Below are 21,207 nucleotides of genomic sequence, written 5' to 3'. Positions count from 1 at the left end.
ACATTTAAAGGTTTATTATACTCCAAGGTCCCTTTGTTCGTTAAGACTACTGAATATTCTCTCATCTGATCAGTACTCCCTTGCCATTTTGCACTTCCAAAATGCATTACCCTCTTCCTGTGGTCTGAAATTTTCCTCCTCACTGTCATCCAGATGGCTAATTTTTGCATCATCTGCCACTTCTTTATCATGTGCTCTATATTTGAGACTAAATCAGTAACATAGGTAAGGGGCACAAGACTGGAGTCACTTTGAAGCCTGGCTTCATTAAAGCACCTCAAGCAAGCAGGGACGGCACCAAGCAAATAATCCACTGCAGCTTGCCGGTTGTGGGAAGACTGGAAGTTGGACACTGAATAAGCTGAGTTTGGAGCTGGAGGGAGGAGTGCGGGCAATCTTGTGAGGACCTAGAGAACGTTAACAGCAATTTGAGGTTGTTAGGGGGCTCAGAAATTGAAATTGTCTCATGTGTCTATGCAGGCAGAAATCTATCCCGTATATTTAAAGAGTTTTTGAGGTGTTCAAAATTGGGTCTGGAGCTGCAATGCTGGTTTAATCTGCCTTCAGCGTAAAATACCATCTTGGTAAAGAAGCTGAAGTGCGCTCCAGGAAGAGTTGCCTGAAGGATCACTAAGGCTCAGACTGACATTGAAATTGCCTACCAGTGCTCTTTAAAAAGGCTGCATGCCATTTTGGTGACTACCACTTCAAATATTACTGTCCTAACAGCCATCAATGAACTGAAGTAAATAAGTTCTTGCTGAGGATTTGAAGCATTACTTAAAGCAGTGTTTAACTTTCACTGTTTAACTGTTGCAGGAAGGATCAATGCATGATCATGATTATTTTGTTAGCTGACCTCTACATAATAGGAGAGGAAGCCAGGCAGAATATCAGCAGCTGCTACAGGAGAGTATGAGAGCTCATTTCACCACTGCTTTTGCTAATGTAGATCATCTCTTCTTCCTTTGGACCTCCATTGCCATGTCTAAGAGCATATGCTTCTCTCTGTTATCGAGACCATCTTGAAATATTACTACACAAAATTTACTTCCAAACAATGCTCACGTGCTGAACTAGCAGGAATCTGCTTCAGTGTCTCCAGGTCTGTTCAAATCATGGTTAGTCATCAATTACACCCAAAATTGTAGACTCGCATCAGATTTTCAAGCAGGTATATCTTATTAGCACAGCATCTGCTTAGTACCTGTTTTCGCCCTTACAGCAACCTTTCTTCAAAGTCAATTTAAATTGAAATCAGAAGTTTTATGAACATTGAAAAGAGCGAAGATAGGTTAACAATTTAATTAAAAACTTTTCATATAGTCATAGAATCCCTGCAGTGCAGATGCATTGGGCTGAATGGCCTTTTCTGACACAGTATCTTATCCAGGCCTTTCCCTGTAACCCCACACATTTCCCGTTGCTAATCCATCTAACTTGCGCATCTTTGGACTGTGGGAGGAAACCAGAGCACCTGGAGGAAACCCACGCAGACATGGGGAAAAAGTGCAATCTCCACACAGTCGCCCAAAGCTCGAACTGAACCTAGGCTGGCACTGTGAGCAGCAGTGCTAACCACTGTGTGCCACCTTGCCGCCCTGGGAGTGGTTTATATTCGGTAGCCATTGTGTTACTGCCCATTTTACACACAAGTCGAGCGTTCCACTTATCAAATGATTGTTTTTCTAATATCTTGATAATTCTATTCATTATGTGACCATGAATAACTGTTGTATTGTTCCACTCATGACTCTTGGGTGTGCATGTGTGTCTATCTGTTTATTGCTTCTGTGCACATGTTGCCCCATCAGTTTTCCTGAAGCAGGAAATGTATATTTTTCTTGTCATAAAAGCTAATTCCAGGAATAATTTATAAAATGGAGTTGGACAGGTACTTGAGGATGAAGAACTTATGAGGTTTGAATAAAAAGCAGAGACATGGAATTAAACATGACTGCTCTTTCAAAGAGCCAACACAATAAGTTTAATGAACTCTTTCTGTGCTGTAGATTTTATGATTTTATGAAGTTGACTGACCTGTTGTGTTTCTAACATTTTCTTTTTCTAAAATATCTGTAGATTGAGTTATACGAGAGGTAGTTTCTTAATTTCAAAGGTATAAGTGAATTTCTGTAACTCCTGTTGGTATTCAGGGTTAACCATGTAGAAAGTTCTCCCCATTAAAATCTCTTCTTTTACTGTTTTACAACAAACAGAATACTGCGTGAGTAATGAAAATTATGCAGGGACAAAATTTCCCAAGAGGATTCTGCTTACCCTAATTCTATCCCCCTCCTCACTAACATGCACACTTGAGGTGTGTTTCCAGGTTTGCTGCCACTTTCTGCAGGTTTCCCACTTCCTATTGACTGATGAGGAATTATCAGTAAATATTGAGATACCGTAATGTGAAGGCAGCTTGTACCACAATGTAACACTAATTCATTACGTTTGCCTAATTGCGTGGGATCAATTTTCCAAGCAAGAATTCTTCTTTTTAATATATCTGCACAATAAGAACAAAGTAGTGCACTGAGATGAATAAGAGAATAAAATGTGAGGTAATCAGGGCCCCTATTCCCAGGAGAATGGGGGGTTGCCACAAAGCGCACAGAGCTCCTGTTTCCTTAATGTCAACAGTTCACCAGCATTACAGCATTGCCTGAAATAGCATGAACAAGGTTAAAAAAAAAATCTGGTTTAGCAGGTTTGCCCAAACATATTTCAACAGCAATCTGAAGAAGTGAACTCTGGTAGACCCTTGGGCAGAATTAACTATTTTAATTAATGTAATCTTCTGGTGCCTCTGCCATGAGACATGGCAGTTTGTTTTATATGGTAGAGATCCTGGTATCAGAACTAAAAGGGTTTGATTATTACTTTAGCACAGAAACCCTAACCTGATACTGATCATTCATTTATATCAGCTCCAGGTTATTCTAAAGAGTACAACAGTTTGACAAAATTATCCTGATTTATTAGGCAGAATTTTCCGCTGTCTCTAAAGTTAAAAGTGTATTTATTAGTCACAAGTAAGGCTTACATTAACTCTGCAATGAAGTTACTAGTGGCATGTTTGGGGGTGGGTGGCGGCAGCGGGGAGAGGATTTAATCAAGCGGGAATAACTTTGAGGTTGAAGTCTTTGTACTTTGTTTAATACAGAGGTATCTGTACCTCTTATTCATAAGGCTGTAACCAAAGTAAGAATAGCAACACTGAAATGTAAAGATGATAACTGAATGACATATTGGATTATTTCTCTCTATTGAGTGATTGATGATAATGTATTTACTTTACAATTTGCAAGGGAAGACTTAGCTCTTAATTGCATGACAGGTTGCAACAATATGTTTAAAGTTTATTTATTAATCACAAGTAGGCTAACATTTACACTGCAATGAAGTTGCTATGAAAATCCCCTAGTTGCCACACTCCAGCGCCTGTTTGGATACACTGAGGGAGAATTTAGCATGGCCAATGCACCTAACCAGCATGTCTTTTGGGCTGTGGGAGGAAACTGGACCATCCCGAGGAAACCCACGCAGACGCGGGGAGAACTTGCAGATCCACACAGACAGCGACCCAAGCCAGGAATTGAACCCGGGTCCCTGGCGCTGTGAGGCAGCAGTGCTAATCACTGTGCCACCATGTGTGCCACTGTACTGCCATGAAATGTTATAGCACAGAAAGAAGCCATTCGGCCTATCTTGCCATAAAGTATTAATTAAACATAGTTAAAATGTATCTAAATTAAACACTATTGAGACTCTCATGGCATTGCTCCATCATCATTGGAGTATTGTGGCCACTGTGAACACCATCTGGAAGACACACTACAGCAATTTGCTAAGTCTTCTTTGACAGCACTTACCAAACCTGTAGCCTCTACCATCTAGAAGGACAAGAACAACAGGCATATTGAAACACAACCACCTCTCTAAGTTGTATACAATCTATTGCCTTTTTTTATTGCTACTGGGTTAAAAGGTTGTAGCTCCCTAAGAAACAGTATTGGGGAAATCCCTTTATTACAGGCTGGAGCAGTTCAAGACAACTTCTAAAAGACAATTGGCAATAGGCAACAATTGCTGCTCTTGTCAGTGATATCCATATGGCAAGAATGAGTAAGGAAATAGACAAAAATGAGTGGAAGAGAGTGAAGTGAGAAGCAGCCTGGACCTAAACGACACAGAGTAGTTGAGAAATAGGGATGATGGTGGGAGGTGGGTTTGGTGCAAGGGCTGCGGGACTTATGGACTAAGTGGTAGATAAGTTATTTTATACTACTCACTTTTTTAATACTTCTTGGTTGGCTATAGATTGAAGATGCAGCCGACAGGCAAACATGAGTAATTCCTTGTTTTACCTTCTTCTCTCCAATGTGGTTGCTATTAATCGCATGGTCAGTAGTATACATGACTACCAATCAGAAAGGAGACAGGGGCTTGACAATTTTTATGTTAATAACATGCTTGCGTATGTGAATGACTGCCATGCACTTGAAGTAGTTGCATTACAGCAAACTTGCTCACCTCACTATAGATTGGATAGAGCATAGCAGAATTAAAAACACAATATAATTATAATGCTGCAACACAGGTAATGACTGCAATACTGAATCTAGCATAGAGTATGCAGCTGAAGCGAGAAATGCCATGGAAGTTTCAATTGATGAAGTCCATTTATAAATTTAGAATACTCTTCTTTCATTTGTGTGTGCACTTATGCAAATACTATGAAATTTTATCTACATTAAGTATTTGCATGAGCTTCACTAATTGAAATTTCAAACCCACAGCTGTGTCCATTATGAAATTATTTCCTTTTGTGCTGCTTTTGTAAGCTCCCACCAGATTTCAATATGGGAGAATGGATATTGAATTCATTTTGGAACCTGATTGTATGCGTGTTGAATTTTATTTATTGGCCACTAAACAAAGTTTAAATAACTTGCTTTGGGATCCACTGTGTCAGTCATGCTTGTTAGTATTTGACTGGTGTACATGTGGGTGGTTTTGTTTATCTAGCATTGTACTTGATGCTAAAGAACAAGCTCGGACATGTGGAGACTCTGAGGGCTGATGCAGTCAAAAGATTAGGTCCTGTGCTTTAATGCTAATGAAAACACTCCAATACAAAATGGTGAAGTTACAAATATGCTTTGTGGATAATCTTTTGGCATAGCTGTGGATAACTTTTGGTTTATATAACAATAAGAAAAATGCCATCTTGCCATGGCCGTTGAAAGACTATTGACCTAATTTTAAATGAAGATAGAGAGACGTTTTCTATTCTGCTGTTATTGGATATCCTCATGTTTATTGTAATGTTGCTTGGGATATTGATAGAAAGCAAAACATTAATGTTAACTTAACTTAGAACATCCGTTTTCTTGGCAGGTCATTCCATGCGCTCTGAACTTTTTTAAAAAAAGAGAAACCTAGATAAAAGGACAAGGCTAATAATCCGGTACACCAGTAAAGTTGAAATGAGAAAAATAAGTTAGAAACATCAAGGACCAGTTAGGTAATGCTAGGCTGGTCCTTCAGAAAAAAAACAAGGAGGAAGAAAAGACTGAATGAGACAAACAAGTCAAAAGTCTTGAGACCCAAGGAAGGCAATCAAAGTAAGAGACATCATTATGAGTTCACACAGTAAGGATGTAACAGAAAAAATTACAGTCGATGACTTATTTAAAGATTGGAAGAAACAATAGAATATATTCAGAATTTAGAATTACATGGGCTAAGTAGGTCATTCAGTCTGCTCTGGAACTATCATATTAATGCTATTTGTTTAGAACATCTATTGATCTGATACTATTCATTTCTATAAATATGTATTGTTAAGGGACTGTTACAATAAATCCCCAAGGTTGTTGAAAGAAATTAATGCAAGATCAAATTAAACAGATTAAAATAGCAGAATGAATAATTTCTGACAAACAAGTATTGATTTATGGGAATCAATATAGTCTTTAGTGTTAAATTATGCACCGGATTTTTATGGAAGCTGATGACTCCAGAGCCATTTAAAAATGTTGGGCAGGACTCAATTTCCCTGCTTTGTTTCTCGCTCAATAGTTGGGGGGGTGGCGGGGGGGATGAAAACGGCAGAGACACTAGTATTTTGCCTCAGATTTCACGGTGGGGGACAGTAGTGCCTTCCCAATAGTAACAGGTAAGGCAGAGGTTATAGAAAGGGAGGAACATAGAATAATCACTATGGAAGAAGGGATTGAGAAAGCTATTGGGATTGAAGACAGGCAAGTCCCCAGGGCCTGTGGTCTACATTCTAGTCTTAAAGGAAGTGGCAGAGGAGATAATGGATCCAATTGTTACAATATTCCAAAATTCCCTCAATGTGGAAAGGTTCCAGTGGATTAGAAAAGTATTCATATTATTCAAAAGGGCAGGAGGCAGAAAGTAGGAAACTATAGACCAGGTAGTTTAACATCTGTCATTGGGAAATTGTTAGAACCTGTTATTAAGGAATTAATAACAAAAATAACAGTAATAACATTTGGAAAGTCAAAACACAATCCATTAGACTCAACATGGTTTAATGAAGGGTAACTTGTGTTCGACTAATTTGCTAGAATTCTTCCAAGATGTAGCAAACAAAGTAGATAAAGGGGATCCTGTAAATGTAGTATATTTAGACTTCCAGAATTAGATAAGATGCACAGAAAAAGGCGGCATGGTGGCGCGGTGGTTAGCACTGCTGCTTCACAGCTCCAGTGATCTGGGTTCAATTCCAGCCTTGGGTGACTGTGCAAACTCTGAACTTCTCCCCGTGTTTGTGTGGGTTTCCTCCAGGTGCTGCAGTTTCCTCCCACAGTCCAAAGATGTTTAGGTTAGGTGGAATGGCCATGGGAAATGTATGGAGTTATGGGTATACAGCAGAGGAGAGGGCCTGGTTAAGATAATCTGTCAGAGAGTCGGTGTTGACTCATTGGTCAAATGGCCTCTTCTGCACTGTAGGGGTTCTCTGATCCTATGATAAGTTACAATCACATGGGGTTATGGGTAATTTATTAGTCCGGATAGAAGACTGGCTGATCAACAGAAAGTAGAAAGTTAGGATAAATGGGTATTTTTCTGGTTGGCAAGATGTAATTAGTGGGGTGCCCCAGGGTACAGTCCTCAGACCCCAACTATTTAATAAGAACATAAGAATTAGGAGCAGGCGTAGGCCATTTAGCCCCTCGAACCTGCTCCACATTCAATGAGATCACGTTGACCTTTTCATGGACTCAGCTTAATTTACCTGCCTGCTCAATATAACTCTTAATTCCTTTACTGTTCAAAAATGTATCTATCCTTGCCTTAAAAGCATTCAACAAAATAGCCTCAATTGCTTCACTGGGCAGGGAATTCCACAGATTTGCAATCCTTTGGGTGAAGAAGTTCCTCCTCAATTCAATCCTAAATCTGCTCCCTCTTGTTTTGAAGCTATGCACCCTAGTTTTGGCTTCACCTACCAATGGAACCAACCTTCCTGTTTCTATCTTATCTCTTCCCTTCATAATTTTATATGTTTCTATAAGATCCCCCTCATTCTTCCAAATTCCAACGAGTAGAGTCCCAAAGTACTTGGTTTTTCCTCATAAGCCAACAATTTCAGCTCCAGAACCAACATTATACTCCTCCTGCCAGACCCTTGCCCATTCACAGAAACTATCTGTATTCTTTTGCAGACATTCAGTGTTCTCTGCAAACCTTGCTCTCCCACTCATCTTAGTATAATCTGTGAATTTTGACACACTATGCTTGTTCCCAGCTCCAAATCATCTATGTAAATTGTAAACAAAAACAACACTGATCCCTGAGGCACACAACTAGTCACTGATCACCAACCAGTAAAACACCCATTTACCTCCACTCTTTGGTTTCTGTTAGTTAAGCAATCCTCTATCCAGGCTAATACATTACCCACAACACATGGATCTATTTCATGCAGCAGTCTTTTGTGCAGCACCTTGTCAAATGCTTCTAGAAATCCAGATATACCACATCCACTGGTTCCCCATCGTCTGTAATTCCAAAAAAAATCACTAAATTAGTTAAACAAACATCTACAAGCTATATTAATGACTTGTATACAAGGATAGAAGATTTTAGAGCCAAATTTGCAGATGTCACTAAAATAGATGGGACAGTAAATTGCAACGAGAAAATAAGATATTTCCAAATAGATGTGAATAGATTAGGTGAGTTGACCAAAATTGAGTTTAACGTGGATAAATGTGAGATTATACATTTTGATTGGAAAAATAGAAAGGCAACTTACTATCCAATGGAGAGAAACCTGGGAGTGCTTCAGTGGAGATCTTGGTGCCATTGTGCATGAATCACAGAAAACTGGTATGCAGGTACAGCAGGTAATATGGAAAGCAAATGGAATTTTGGCATGTACTGCTAAAAGGTTAGACTATAAAAGTAGAAAAGTGTTGCTACAACTATTCAAGACATTGGTAAGACCGCACTTGGAATAATATGCACACTTTTAGTCCTCTTACTTGAGGAGGGTTGTAGTTGCATTGGAGGCAGTTCAGAAGAAGTTCACTAAATTGGTTCCAGAGATGACGGGTTTGTCCTATGAAGAGAGATTGAGCTTATCTTCTCTAGAATTTAGAAGAATGAAAGAAGATCTAAATGAGGTATATAAGAAGATAAAGGGGCTTGACAAAGTAGATGTAGAGGGAATGTTTTCTCTTGTAGGGCAATCTAGCATGAGAGGTCATAGCTTTAGGATAAGGGATAACAGATTTAAAACAGTGATGAGAAGAAATTATTTCTCTCAAAGCATTGTGAATCTGTGGAATTCATTAAGGCCGATGGATGCCGGGACGTCAAATAAGTTTAAGGAGGAGATAGACAGGTATTCGATGAAAATCTCCTTTGCAAAGAAATGAGGGGTTGGGAGGATCAAACTGGTTAATTCTGACTTTGTTTTCAAAAGTTGTTGTTTCTTTTTAAAAACTGTGCAGTAACCTTCAAATAAGAATTAATTGAAGGGTTATGGAGAATGGGCAGGGAAGTGGAGTTGAGGCCAAAATGAGATCAGTCATGATTGTATTGAATGGGGAAGTGGGCTCAAGAGCTGAAGTTTAACTTTATTTATTCCTGTCACCAGTAGGCCCACATTAACACTGCAATGAAGTTACTGTGAAAATCCCCAAATCAGCACAACTCCAGCGACTGTTTGGGCACACACAGAGAACTTAGCATGGCCAATGCACCTAACCAGCATGTATTTTGTACTGTGGGAGGGAAAAGGAGCACCCGGAGGAAACCCATACAGACACAGGTAGAATGTGCCCAACTCCGCACAAACAGTGACCCAAGCCGGGAATCGAACATAGGTCCCTGGTGCTGCGGGGCAACAGTATTAACCACTGTGCCACCCACTGAATTGCTTACTCATGCTCCTAGTTCTTATGTTATTATCTCACTGTGAATACGTTATATAGTTTTAAGCGCAGTGCTGATTTTGTGCAAAAACTGCTTGAGTGATTTCCACTGCTTTTGTGCTGAAAAAATTATATATACCAGATCCCTTAAACATTTTAGCTGTTCCAAGCCTGTATTTCTCATTTTGATAGCTTTGCCCCCATTCAATTACTCAAGTTACATTTTGCTAGTGCCACCCATGTGCTGGTATAGACTTAGATCTGGATGTAAAAGAATTCCAGAACAACCCTATTCATCTGACTTGGATGTATCTCAAGAGTTGGAGCATGGAAGAATCGCCAAACATTGTATTAGCTTTCTGTATTTTGCTTCCAGCCTTCCCTGTGATTTGTTTTATGTTTATCAGTGAGAATTGCTTTGTACATATTGTTGCGAAGATATTTTGAAACCCCCAAGTATTTCAAACATCTGAGCAGTGGGTATGGGCTTTCCAATGGGCATACCTCTGCACTCTATTATGTCAGAAGAAGAAGAATAACAGCAGAGCCAACCAGAGTGGGCATCATGGCAGACAAGAATCCATCTCCAGAGAACATTGAGGCAGTATTGTGACATTTCTCATAATCTATGTCTATGGAATGCACTGTCCAAAAAAAGCCATTGGACACCTGTGTGAAAGTTTAGAAGACCTCAAGGACAAGAAGCTTCAGTCAACTGCAGGCACAGCATTCATTATCTATACAGGTCAGTTTTCCCTGGCTTGGAAATTTATGGTTTCAGGCCTTTCCAGTCAGATACAGAATTAATGCACTTTGGCAACTTCCCTGCTGCTGGATATCACAGGCAATTTGCATGATCAGCAAGCGGAAGTTTTCCCATTGATGTAATATGAACTGAAGAACTGTAAGGGCATGTGTTAGCTAGGTGACTGATGCCCTAATTTGAAGGAAACTTGACTCCATCAATCATGGCATAACCCCAACAAAACAAAGAGACAGTGTTATTCAAATGTGTAGGTTCACAAGCTTCCAAAGGATATAGAGGTCTGAAGGCGACAACTTGGACACTCACTGATATACATCAATGGGAAAACTTCTGCTTGCTGTTCATGCAAATTGCTTGCGATACACAGCATAAGTGAAGTTGCCAAAGTACATCAATTCTGCAGCATTCAGCCACCATAGTTATTTAATGAGGGGAGCTAAAATGAAGGTCGGATCCTGGGCAGAAGTCCTACTTGCTGATTCCATTCAGTGGATCAATGAGATTCATTGCAGTTGAATCCATGAAGGAACTTGGCAGGCGTGGAGAGGAACACATTCAGATGCCTGACCAAATCGGGGGATTATTTTAAATAAATACACAACAAGAATGAATTGTGCAGGCTTGTTGTTTGCAGGATAGTGTGAAATGTTCAACTGGATGGTAGGTTGAAGAGCACACTGTTTGAGTACGGTTTCAAGAGTGCTTAGATAAGTGATCCCCAGCATAGACAAGAAAGAAAAGGATGACATGTTGGATTTCTTGCATAGCTAGCTCTTGTCAAGTCGTTGAACTTCCTACATCATTCTGGGAGTGAGAGAGTTGGTAATCCATGCTAATATCAACTGCAGCTGTGCACAATGATTCATGATTTTGGCCAGTTTAACCAGAAACTGCACAGAAGTTGATCTTTGCTCATTTCAATCTTCCCCAGGATGGTTTACAGGTCTCCATCAGAGAAGTTCCATGCCTTCAATCAATGAGCAGTCGGGTAGTTATCGTTCTGTGAAAGGATAAATGGAAGTGCTTTTGAAATATTAAAATACACTTAATATAAATTTCAAAAATGGGAGAGGGAAGAAATAACTTACACTCACCTTCTACTTCCAAATCTTGTACTGAAGAATGAAGTTTCCATAGGCCTCTTCTGGTTGTGCATGGTTCACAGTGATATTTGCATTACAGTATCAGTGAACGCTGCAGGGAACTAATGTGTAACCTCCTATCATAGAAATCAGTAAACACAGCAGCACAAATAATGCTGTGTCTGCAGCATTAATTAAATCCAGTAAATGTCAGAATTTGATACGAAGCTGTCTCAGTGATAGTCCCGCATGCATCATATACTTCTGTCTCAATAATGGTCCTGTTTACATCACATGTTGTTATCTAAGTTCATGGACCTTGTATACTCTCCATAACAGCAAAGTACCCGATTTCTAATATGAATCTTACAATTTGTAATAATAATCTGCCCCATCAGCAGGAATCTGTAATTCTGATATATGGTTTTACATCAATCACAGTTAATCAGCAGAATCAAGCCCCTTCCCAGTTCCATAATATCATCCAGCGTATGACTTGTTTTACATTACTTAAGTATCTCAAGCTTTTGAAAGAATTACCAATAGAATTCCACAAGCTTGTATTGAAACAATACAATACTTCTAGAAAACTGCACAATTTGATGTAAAAATTTGCTTTGTGATGAGAAATTTGACCAAAGTTCACTTTAAATTCATTTATTTGAGATTTCATTGCTATGTGTCCTCAACATAATTGGTATAACCCCACCGCAGACAAGATTTATACTGTCTAAAACAACTGAGTGTGGACTGCTGAATAGTGGTATATGTAAGAGGAATTGACTTCAGCAAAATAGTAAAATAGGGGAGAAATTGCAAGTAAGAAAGAAACAAAAAACAGGCCTTCAGGGTTATCTGCTGTCATTAATTTCTTCTTTGTTGTTAGGAAATTGAACAGAGTTGAAGACTTGGAAGAGAATCTTTCAAAACCATTGATTTGACAATGAATTCAGTCTTAACAAATTTCATTTTTAACAGATCACAAATCTTTTTTTGCTAGTATCCACTAGTTGTATGTGCAGATATTAGGAAATGTCAGAAAACCAAAGTACATTACAGTTAAATTGTGAGTGTTTACTTTTGTGGAAGTACTGTGCATTACATCACCCAGCCATATAAAGTGCTGAGATTTGATCCAGTTCAGTGGTCCCATTCTTAAACCTTGAATAGCTTGATGTGATGTATCACATAAAGTGCACAATTGCTTTGACAGCATATCATAGAACATGCATATATTAATATTTGATCGTCAAGGAAAATAGCATACCTGTGTGGGTCCTTTGGTGTGCTTTCAAGTGAGAACTCTTGGTGTAAACTTTGGTGCAGCCTGTAAAACAATACAGAATAACATTCTGTTTCATTTCAGATGTATAATTCTACCCCCTTGCTCTGAAAAAAATCTGTTAAATTTATTAATTCCAGAGCAGTAAACCTCGAACTATGGAATTTCACTCAGAAAGAAGCTGCTGAGCTATTTTGAGAATAAGGCGCTTGACGTTCTAGAAGTTATCTACTATAACTTACTATACTATCATTATTAGATTAATAAGGGTCGGATTCTCCAACCTTGCCTGCAGCTGGGATTCTCCGGTCCTGTTGCCGTGAACAGAGATTTGGCTGAGCATCAAATTCTCTGTTCTTGCTGGCAGTGGCAGTGAGGTGTGAATAGCTGGAGAATTCCAGCCTAAATACCTGTGCACGTGTCTGGTCTAGTATTTTCTGCTTCAATCAGAATCTCTCTCTTTATATACACTTAATGAAAAAGGCATCAGACATGATTGTGGATATTAAACACTCTTCAGAAAAGTGAGAAATAAAGCCATTGATCCGACTTACTGATTTCAGCAGTTTTTAAATAGCAGCAAATATCTTGACTTAATGGTGTTAAAGCAATGGACTTAATGATATAGGACAGGTTAGAAGTTGAATATTAAAAAAAATACTCCAGAATGAAGGACACCTCTTACCAATGTCACAGGAGGTTGGTACTACAGATAAGATAATTTAAGAGGTATAGCAGATCAGAAGTTGAAACAAGGTATCTAGCCTCCTTGTCTAAATCCTGCAAATTTGTCTGCATATATGTCTATTGCACAATGCAAACATAGGCAAGACGAATCTCCATTGAGATTCTACTGCTCGACTGTCACAAGCTTTGATGGAAGATGTGTCGAAGGTTTGCAACTGGTGTTTGCTCCCTTTTTCTAAAGTTTTTGTGGCTTTGGATTAAAGTCACAGTAGATGAGAAGGTGAACCCCATATGGAGATTCAACATTGAACTGATCCTCTAAACATTGTGAGGTAATTATAAAATGGCACAGCTGGGTTTTTATTTTCTGAATTCAGAATCAAAACGTTGCACATGAGACATACATCATTACAATGAATCAGCTTGAGTTTTGAATAAATGATCCAGTATTTAACTGTCCAAAACTTATGTATACAAAAGTTGGGGAGCTGGTGAGTTGACGACTTGAAAATCTCATCAAAATTTTCTATTGAGAGAACTCCATGAGTACAGGCAAACAGATTGGTGTCTCGATCACTTGCAAAATTGCCTCACAACTTGACATTCTGGTTTTTAAAACTGAGCTATACAGCCCAAGAAGATTGCAGATACATTCTTTTGTCTGAACACTTACCTGATCTCAGTTAGAATAGAAGTGAAGCTGCTCCAACTGATTTCACTACCCCTTAAAGCAAAAAATCACACTAGATTCTTGCGATTCAGCAATTTAAAAAATATATTATTCATTCTTGGAATGTGAGCATCGCTGCAAGGCCAGCACTTATTGCTCATCTCCAATTGTCCTTGAGATGCTAGAAAGTATAATTGGGCATTGAGTTAGACTAAGATGTTGGAATAGATTTCCAAAGCTTACTGTTTATACATGAAGAATAGCCACTGAAGCCAGGCAACATGTCTCAGTATGAATTTATATTTTAACAGAGGAGAAGGAGGCACAAAAAAGGCTTGACATTGAATTTAAAATTCATAGTAATCACCTTTGTATAAATAACAAATATTTAAAGGTTTTAATGCAACAAGCACTCATACCTGGGAAATCACAATGATGAATACGTCGCTTCTCCAACTCTGGGTTATTACGCCGACTGTATTTTGTTGACTGGAAGCCAGGCTGACAGGGCGACAAGCTGGTCTGAAGGCTATGCATTGGTGGATGATGAACTATCTTTGATGCTACTGATGCAGCATATGATGGTGGTGGCGAGAGAGTATTGATAAGGTCAGGCTGGTTTTCTGGGCTACCGGGTTGAGAGTTTGGCGGCGAGGGTGGCAGGTATGAGGTTTGCTGCGGATAAAACTGAGCTGGCACCGCAAAGTTGTTTGGTGTCGATACAACAGGCTGGAAGTGTTTAATTGCAGATTGGGTAGACAGGTTGGTTGCTCCAGCCATGCCTGTTGACATGGTAACACTGTTACAACTGTGAATAACTGTAGTGTTGCCAAGAGACTGGGTAGAGCTCAAAGGCATGTTGACAACATCTGTATTGATTGGCATCTGATATAGTTGGGGTTGATGTGAACTGACGGGCAGTTGTAGCTCAGGGGAAGAGGCTTCTTGCTTGATGAAGATATTATTCACAGGAACTGACTGTGGTACACTGAACACACTGGTGAATTCGGGCAGGGCATGCGTTGTGGTGGACGTGCATGACTGGGTGAAATTAGTAACTGGCTCTGTCTTGACTTGTGGAAGAGCTTGCTTTGTTGGTCTGTAAAGGCCTGTTCTTAAGTGGCTGATATCAGGCAGGATCAGGTTGATATTCAAGCTGTATGGTGATGTTATTTGCTCCTCAAAAAACTCATCTACCACTGAGGCACTCTCTCTTCGGTATTTCTTCTGGTCCAGAACTGTTGGAGCTGGCGGAATCAGTGGGGCGAGATACTTGTCCATTTCTGATCTTGCCTTTTTTTAAAGAAAATGGATATACTCATTGTTTTGCGTACATTGTCATATAATTAAAGGATGCCAACTTTGCTAATACTTTGAGTTTCATGGTGCCACAATAAGCAAATATTAAAATTATTTGTATTTGATTTTCAGTTGACTATTTCACCAACCCTAATGCGAATGAACTTCAATAATTTTTGAAAAATATCCTAAAATAGAAAACCATTATTCCTTTTTGCCACCGTACATTTAAATTGCACTTTTGATCGATTAACCAGTACCTAGTTCCTATTGTTAACAGAGGCATTTTTCAGATAGTTTAAAGCAGTGCTTTGCAACAAAGCTCTTCTAGTAAGAGAGGCTGGTTGTTACTTGCAGGTTTATAGAATGCATTATCTGACACTTGTATAGGAGGTACACCACAGCTTGGCGGTACTGTCAGTAAACTCTACAGAATGGTCGTGTTCCTAATGATTCAAACGGCAACCACTAAAGTGATCACTCCAATGCATTTATTTTTGGTGAAAATATCTTTTGTTTTAAAATGGCTTACCCTTTTTCTCATTTTAAAGGTCTTAATGCAAGTACAATACATGACTGGGTCGCACAGTGGCACACTGCTGCCTCCCAGTGCCAAGGAGCTGGGTTCAATTCTGACCTTGGGTGATTGTGTTGAGCTTGCACTTTCTCCCAGTGCCTGCCTGGATTTTCTTCAGGTGTTCTGGTTTCCTCCCACAGTCCAAAGATGTGCATGTTAGGTGGATTGGCCATGCTAAATTGCCCCTTAGTGTCCCAAGATGTGTAGGATAGGGTGATTATCAGTGTAAGTATGTGGTGTTATGTGAGTAGGGTCAGGTGTGATGCTCCATCAGAGAGTGCGTGCAGACTCAATAGGCCGAATGGCCTCATTCTGCACTATAAACACAAGTTATTCCCAGGCTAGCTGCTTTGAAACAGACAGCTGAGTGAAAGTGACACTTTATTCTGTCAATAATATCGGCTCAGTGCCATCACATCAGAAATTCAATCAGAGGGCATTCAAGGGCACAAACTGTTAACTTATCGCTTGAGGTCACAGTGAGATTCATGTTCCTACATTGCTCATAAAATTAAGCGTCAGGACGATTATCATTTGATGTTGAGAAATTTCAGCACTCTTGTTTTATTTTAGCCGATTACTTCTCAACATAAGCACTTTTAGGTAATTCTACGTTAAATTTAGATGTTTGATTTTTCAATGACAATGACACTCCAGGTAAGTAGTCTGACTGGCACTAGTGCTTTGGTATGCTGTTATAATAGTTTATGACACCATTAAAGCTGACATTATACTGGTTTCAGGGACATTTTCATCGTAAAAATGGCAGCATTATTCATTTGTATATTATCCAGATTGCGTTTAACTGCAGCAGCCAAAGTCTATGTGGGGGTGTTTACTGACTGCAATCTCTGTATTGCTTGGCTGATTCAAGATTGTGGTACCAGTAAATAATATATTTTCCTAATCAGAGTGCCTTCATATTTCAAAAGCATAGCTGTCAAGTCAAGATTTCCTAATTTTTTTTCCTGATGGCTTCTGCTCAATGGGAGTAATTAACGATTTCACGGTAAAATTCCTTGGATCCCATTCAGTTTTTCCAACCTTAACTAACAACTACACTGAAGGGAGTTTAAGGTCATCAGGTGGTCGTACCAGGAGTCCACAGCTACTCTGCCATACCAGGAATACCTCTATAAATAATGAGCATACTTTATTGAAAGCTGTATGTTTTCCAACAAACTGTGCCCAGATATAATAACACTCATTGACACTCCTTCAGCTTTGTTTCCTTTCTTTTCTTGGGAAGGAATAATTGTCCCCTTTTAAGTCACCTTCCCACAGTGGTTCATATTCACACTCCAACTTGTGCCACACAATAAAATTGTCAAGAAGCACAAAGTATGTTATAAAAGACCATTAGCACTCTTACTGTTATCACACAGGTACACATTGTCCATATGAGTTCTGCGCACTGTGTGAAATACATAGCACTTCGATTATTTTCAATTTCTATACTTTGCTTTTGCAGTAACCTGTTGTAATAAAATGTTTGGCTGTTCTATTCTAATACTGGCATAATTCAGCATGTCATTCACTGCCTGATCTTGCTCAATGGCAGCATACTGAAGTTAGAAGGTTGTGGTTTCAAGATACAGTCCAGGGTGTTGAGCACAAACCGGTTACTGAAGGAGTGCTACATTGTTGGAGATGTCTTTTGGATGCAGTGTTAAAACAAGATCCCTCTACTCTTTTGGACGGTATAAAAGATTTCATGGTACTATTTCAAAAAAAGAGCAGGGAAGTTCTCCTTGGCATTCTGGCCAATATTTATCTCTCATCCTTATTGAAACAGATAACCTTATTACGGCCATATTTTCTGTATTACAGCAATAATAATTTATAATTATGTAATACCTTTAGCATAATATGACACCCCAAAACAAGAATGAGAATTTTAAGGTAAAAGCTGGAATCTGAATAACAGAAAATGCTGGAGAACCATCGGATGAAGGGTCATCCAGACTCGAAATGTTGGCTCTATTCTCTCCCCACTGATGCTGTCAGACCTGCTCAGAATTTCCAGCATTTTCTGTTTTTGTGTTGGATGAGAATTTTAAAATGAACACATTGCTTCATTAGGAACTAATGTAGGGTCAGCAAACACAGGGCTGAAAGTGAACAGGACTAGGTGTGAGTTGGGATACGCACAGCAAAGTTTTGGATGACTTCAAGTTTGCAGCAGATAGAAAGTGGGATAAGATGATGATAGGTAAGTTCAGGCTGGGGTGAAGTTGAGCAATGTCACACATTTGGAAAACAGATGGCCGTAGTGATGATGCGAATAATGTATGTGGGTCAGAAGCTTATCTCACGACCAAATATGATACCAAAGTTGTGGACAGTCTGGCTTTGTTTCAGACAGTTTACAGGGTGAGATGGAGGAGGAATGGTGTTGGTAACAATGAAGCAGACCTCGGAGCGGGGATTGTAAAAAATGGATTCAGTGTCCCCAATATTTAATTGGATTAAATTTCTGTTCATGCAGTACTGAATGTCAGATAGTTTGACAATTTAGTAAAGGTGATGGAGTCAAGAGATGTAATGTGAAATAGAACTGAGTGTCATCAGCAGACACACGCAAACTGGTGTTGTGTTTTCAGTTGATGCCAAGGGGCAAAATGTAGATAAGAAACAAAAGGTGACTAAGGGTAGATCTTTGGGGGATATCAGGGGTAATGGTAGGAAGCAAGAAGAGAAGCCACTGCAAGTGATACCCTAGCTCTGATGAGCGAGACAAGAACAAAATTACATGAGAGTGACGTTGTTAACCATGTCAATAGCTACAGAGAAGTCAAAAAGGACGAGAAGAGATTGCCTACTTTAGTCACAGGCATTTGTAATCTTGAAAAGAGTTGCTTCAATATATGGCGGGGTGAAAACTTGATTGGAAGATTTCAAATGTGGAGTTCCGGGAAAGATGAGCAAGAATTTAGGAGGCAACAACATGTTCAAGGACTTTGGAAAGGAAAGAACAATTGGAGTTGGGGAGATCATTTCCAAAAGCAGGGTCAAGGCTAGGCTTTTTGAAAAAATGATGACAGTAGATTTAAAAGACAAAAGTACAACACTTGAAGAGAGAGGACCATTAACAATATCACCTAACACAGAGGGAGGCTGAGTGGTCAGCACTGGTTGCTCTTAAAACATTCTTCCTGGCTGTAAAGTGCATTTGAATGTCCTGAGATCAGGCAGCTATGTAAATACAAGTTGTTCCTTTGTAGGCGTTTTCACATGTAGATAATAACTACCTGTTAAACATTGTTTTGCCAGAATAATATTGGGAGTGTCTTTAGAAATGGTTAAAAGCCTTGAAGTTTTTTTTAAGTCACTAGTTCCAGTAAATGTGTGTTTCAAAAACTAATTTCTGCAACTGACTGTTCCAACATGTCATAGAATCATAGTTTGGTTGCAAGAGCTCTGCAACAGCAATTTAGTTAATCCCACTCTCCTGCCTTTTCCCCATAGCCCTGCAAATGTTTTCTCTTCAGATAATTAACCTTTACCTTTTGAAAGCCATGACTGAATCTGCCTCCACCACAGTCTCAGGCAGTGCATTCCTGATCCTACCCTTGCTGTGTAGAAAAGGTTTTTCTTTGTGCCATCTTTATATATGGAATTAAGCTTTCACACTAATCTCTCTCATACCGTCATTTATTTTCCTCTACAACCAACTCAAATTAAAAAATCCCCAATAAATTATTTAGTTACCACATTTAGATAAATATCCTACAGATTTCCGACAACCCCATGTCATTGTTGTTTATAACTAAACTCCCAAGTTTTCTGACTATTGTTTTATGCTAATTCTGTGTGCATCAAGGTCATTGTCTTTGTGTCTTCACATTCTCCCCAAGAAATAGTGGAAGGATTCACAGGCTGATTAATAGTTCGTTAAGTTATAATGCAGGTACTCTTTCTGTGGTCAAAGCCATCTTTATTTCAGCTAATAGGGCAGTTCATACTATACAGGAAGAGACTTCATGCACTCCCACAACCCATATAATGATGCAAAGGGCACTATACTAGCAAATAAGAATCCACTGCTGGATGTCGATCTAGAATTTAAATCTGGAGCTCTCTTCACCATCCTTCTGGCATGTCTGAAGCCTACACTTTCCAACTCGAGAATTAGAAATGCTGTCACTAAGACAAAGACTTACTCTGCTCAGTCTCTATAGTTCTAGGCTGGATCATGCTCTGTATTATAGGCTGAAAGAAAGCACTCTGTATATCATACACAGGAGCATTGTAAACCAAATTACAGATGTCTGTTATGAACCACGTCATCATGCTCTGCATTATGTACCTGCATTGCCTTTCAAAATGCTAGACCAAATTATAGCCCTCTTCATTATAGATGAGAGCATTATGTTCTGTCTTATAGATCAGATCTTAACTTTGTATTTGTCATAGATTGGAGCTTTGAAGAAACAAAATATAACATGTGGCTCTGGCTGTTTGTTCTTAGTTCTGGACCACTTCCTAACTGCGTAATATTTCAAGAACCTATAATGGTAAGGCGTACAGTGTATGCATTAAGCAAATTAGATCTCAGGAAATAAATTTCTGCTATGTCTAATGTTATTTCTGCATTATTTAGTCAAATTCATTGGAGTAGATAGATTCACCTCACAAGGAAACTCGGCGCATGAGAAAATGAAAAGCAAAAACCTGGTCTGAAAGCACTGAATGAGAACTTCCTTTCCACACAACTGCAGCAGGACTCCACTAGATTAGCACACAGCATCATAAAATGTATCTCATATTTACTGAACTCAACTGCTCCCACGAGATGTTAAATGTGCGTCACTGTCAAATGCCAAAATTTGATGCTGGTAGATTTTCTGAGATGTTTAGAGAGAGGAAGAAATCTGATCAAACAATTTATTTAATCTACTCGCAAAGAAAACAATAAATGAGGAATTCATAACCTATCTATTGCTGCTCTCCTGGAGTAAGAATAATGAATGGGCAATTGTGTTTTGCTGCAGTCAACAATCACTGACTGTACTTAAGAACATGACAAAAAAAACATTAAGCACATAATGATATAGCTTAACAACGAGCCATCTGTTCATGAATATGGTTCTTGTTGGTATGTAATGGAAAATAGCACAGGAGCTGCTGAGATATGTACATTGCCAACAAACCTTTATGGTTATACAGATATACATTTCTTACTTCTAAAAACTTAATAAGTTATTTCATTGTTAACAAAAAATAACTGCAAATATTCAAGCCAAACTTACACCATTTAATTCTAGAACTGGTTGCATCAGTTATAATTTCTTAATGTTTCCTTTATTAGAATCTTCCAAACATTAGAAGTTATATTCTTTCAGCACCTGAGCTACCAGTATTTTTACAATGATACAAGCTAACACTGTGACTTTGGTTCTATCTCCTCCTCAGATTTAAACAT

At 38.9% G+C, this 21,207-nt stretch overlaps 1 protein-coding gene across 1 annotated transcript in view; it reads right to left on the bottom strand.

The window, feature by feature from the left end:
* klf5l (Kruppel like factor 5 like) overlaps nt 1–21,207 on the bottom strand; it is a 62,860-nt gene that overhangs the window by 23,208 nt on the left and 18,445 nt on the right. Inside the window, exons 3-4 of the mRNA XM_080187618.1 lie at nt 14,326–15,199; nt 12,535–12,594 (exon numbers count right to left, since the gene is read on the bottom strand). Of these exons, the coding sequence (XP_080043744.1) occupies nt 12,535–12,594; nt 14,326–15,199 (934 nt within the window). The remainder of the gene's footprint in view (nt 1–12,534; nt 12,595–14,325; nt 15,200–21,207) is intronic.

This window comes from Carcharhinus amblyrhynchos, chromosome 4, assembly GCF_965287045.1.
Source record: "Carcharhinus amblyrhynchos chromosome 4, sCarAmb.v2.hapA, whole genome shotgun sequence".
NCBI classification, from domain to species: Eukaryota; Metazoa; Chordata; class Chondrichthyes; order Carcharhiniformes; family Carcharhinidae; genus Carcharhinus; species Carcharhinus amblyrhynchos.
Note: the sequence above shows the minus strand (reverse complement) of the source record. Positions and strands in the feature narration are given on the sequence as shown.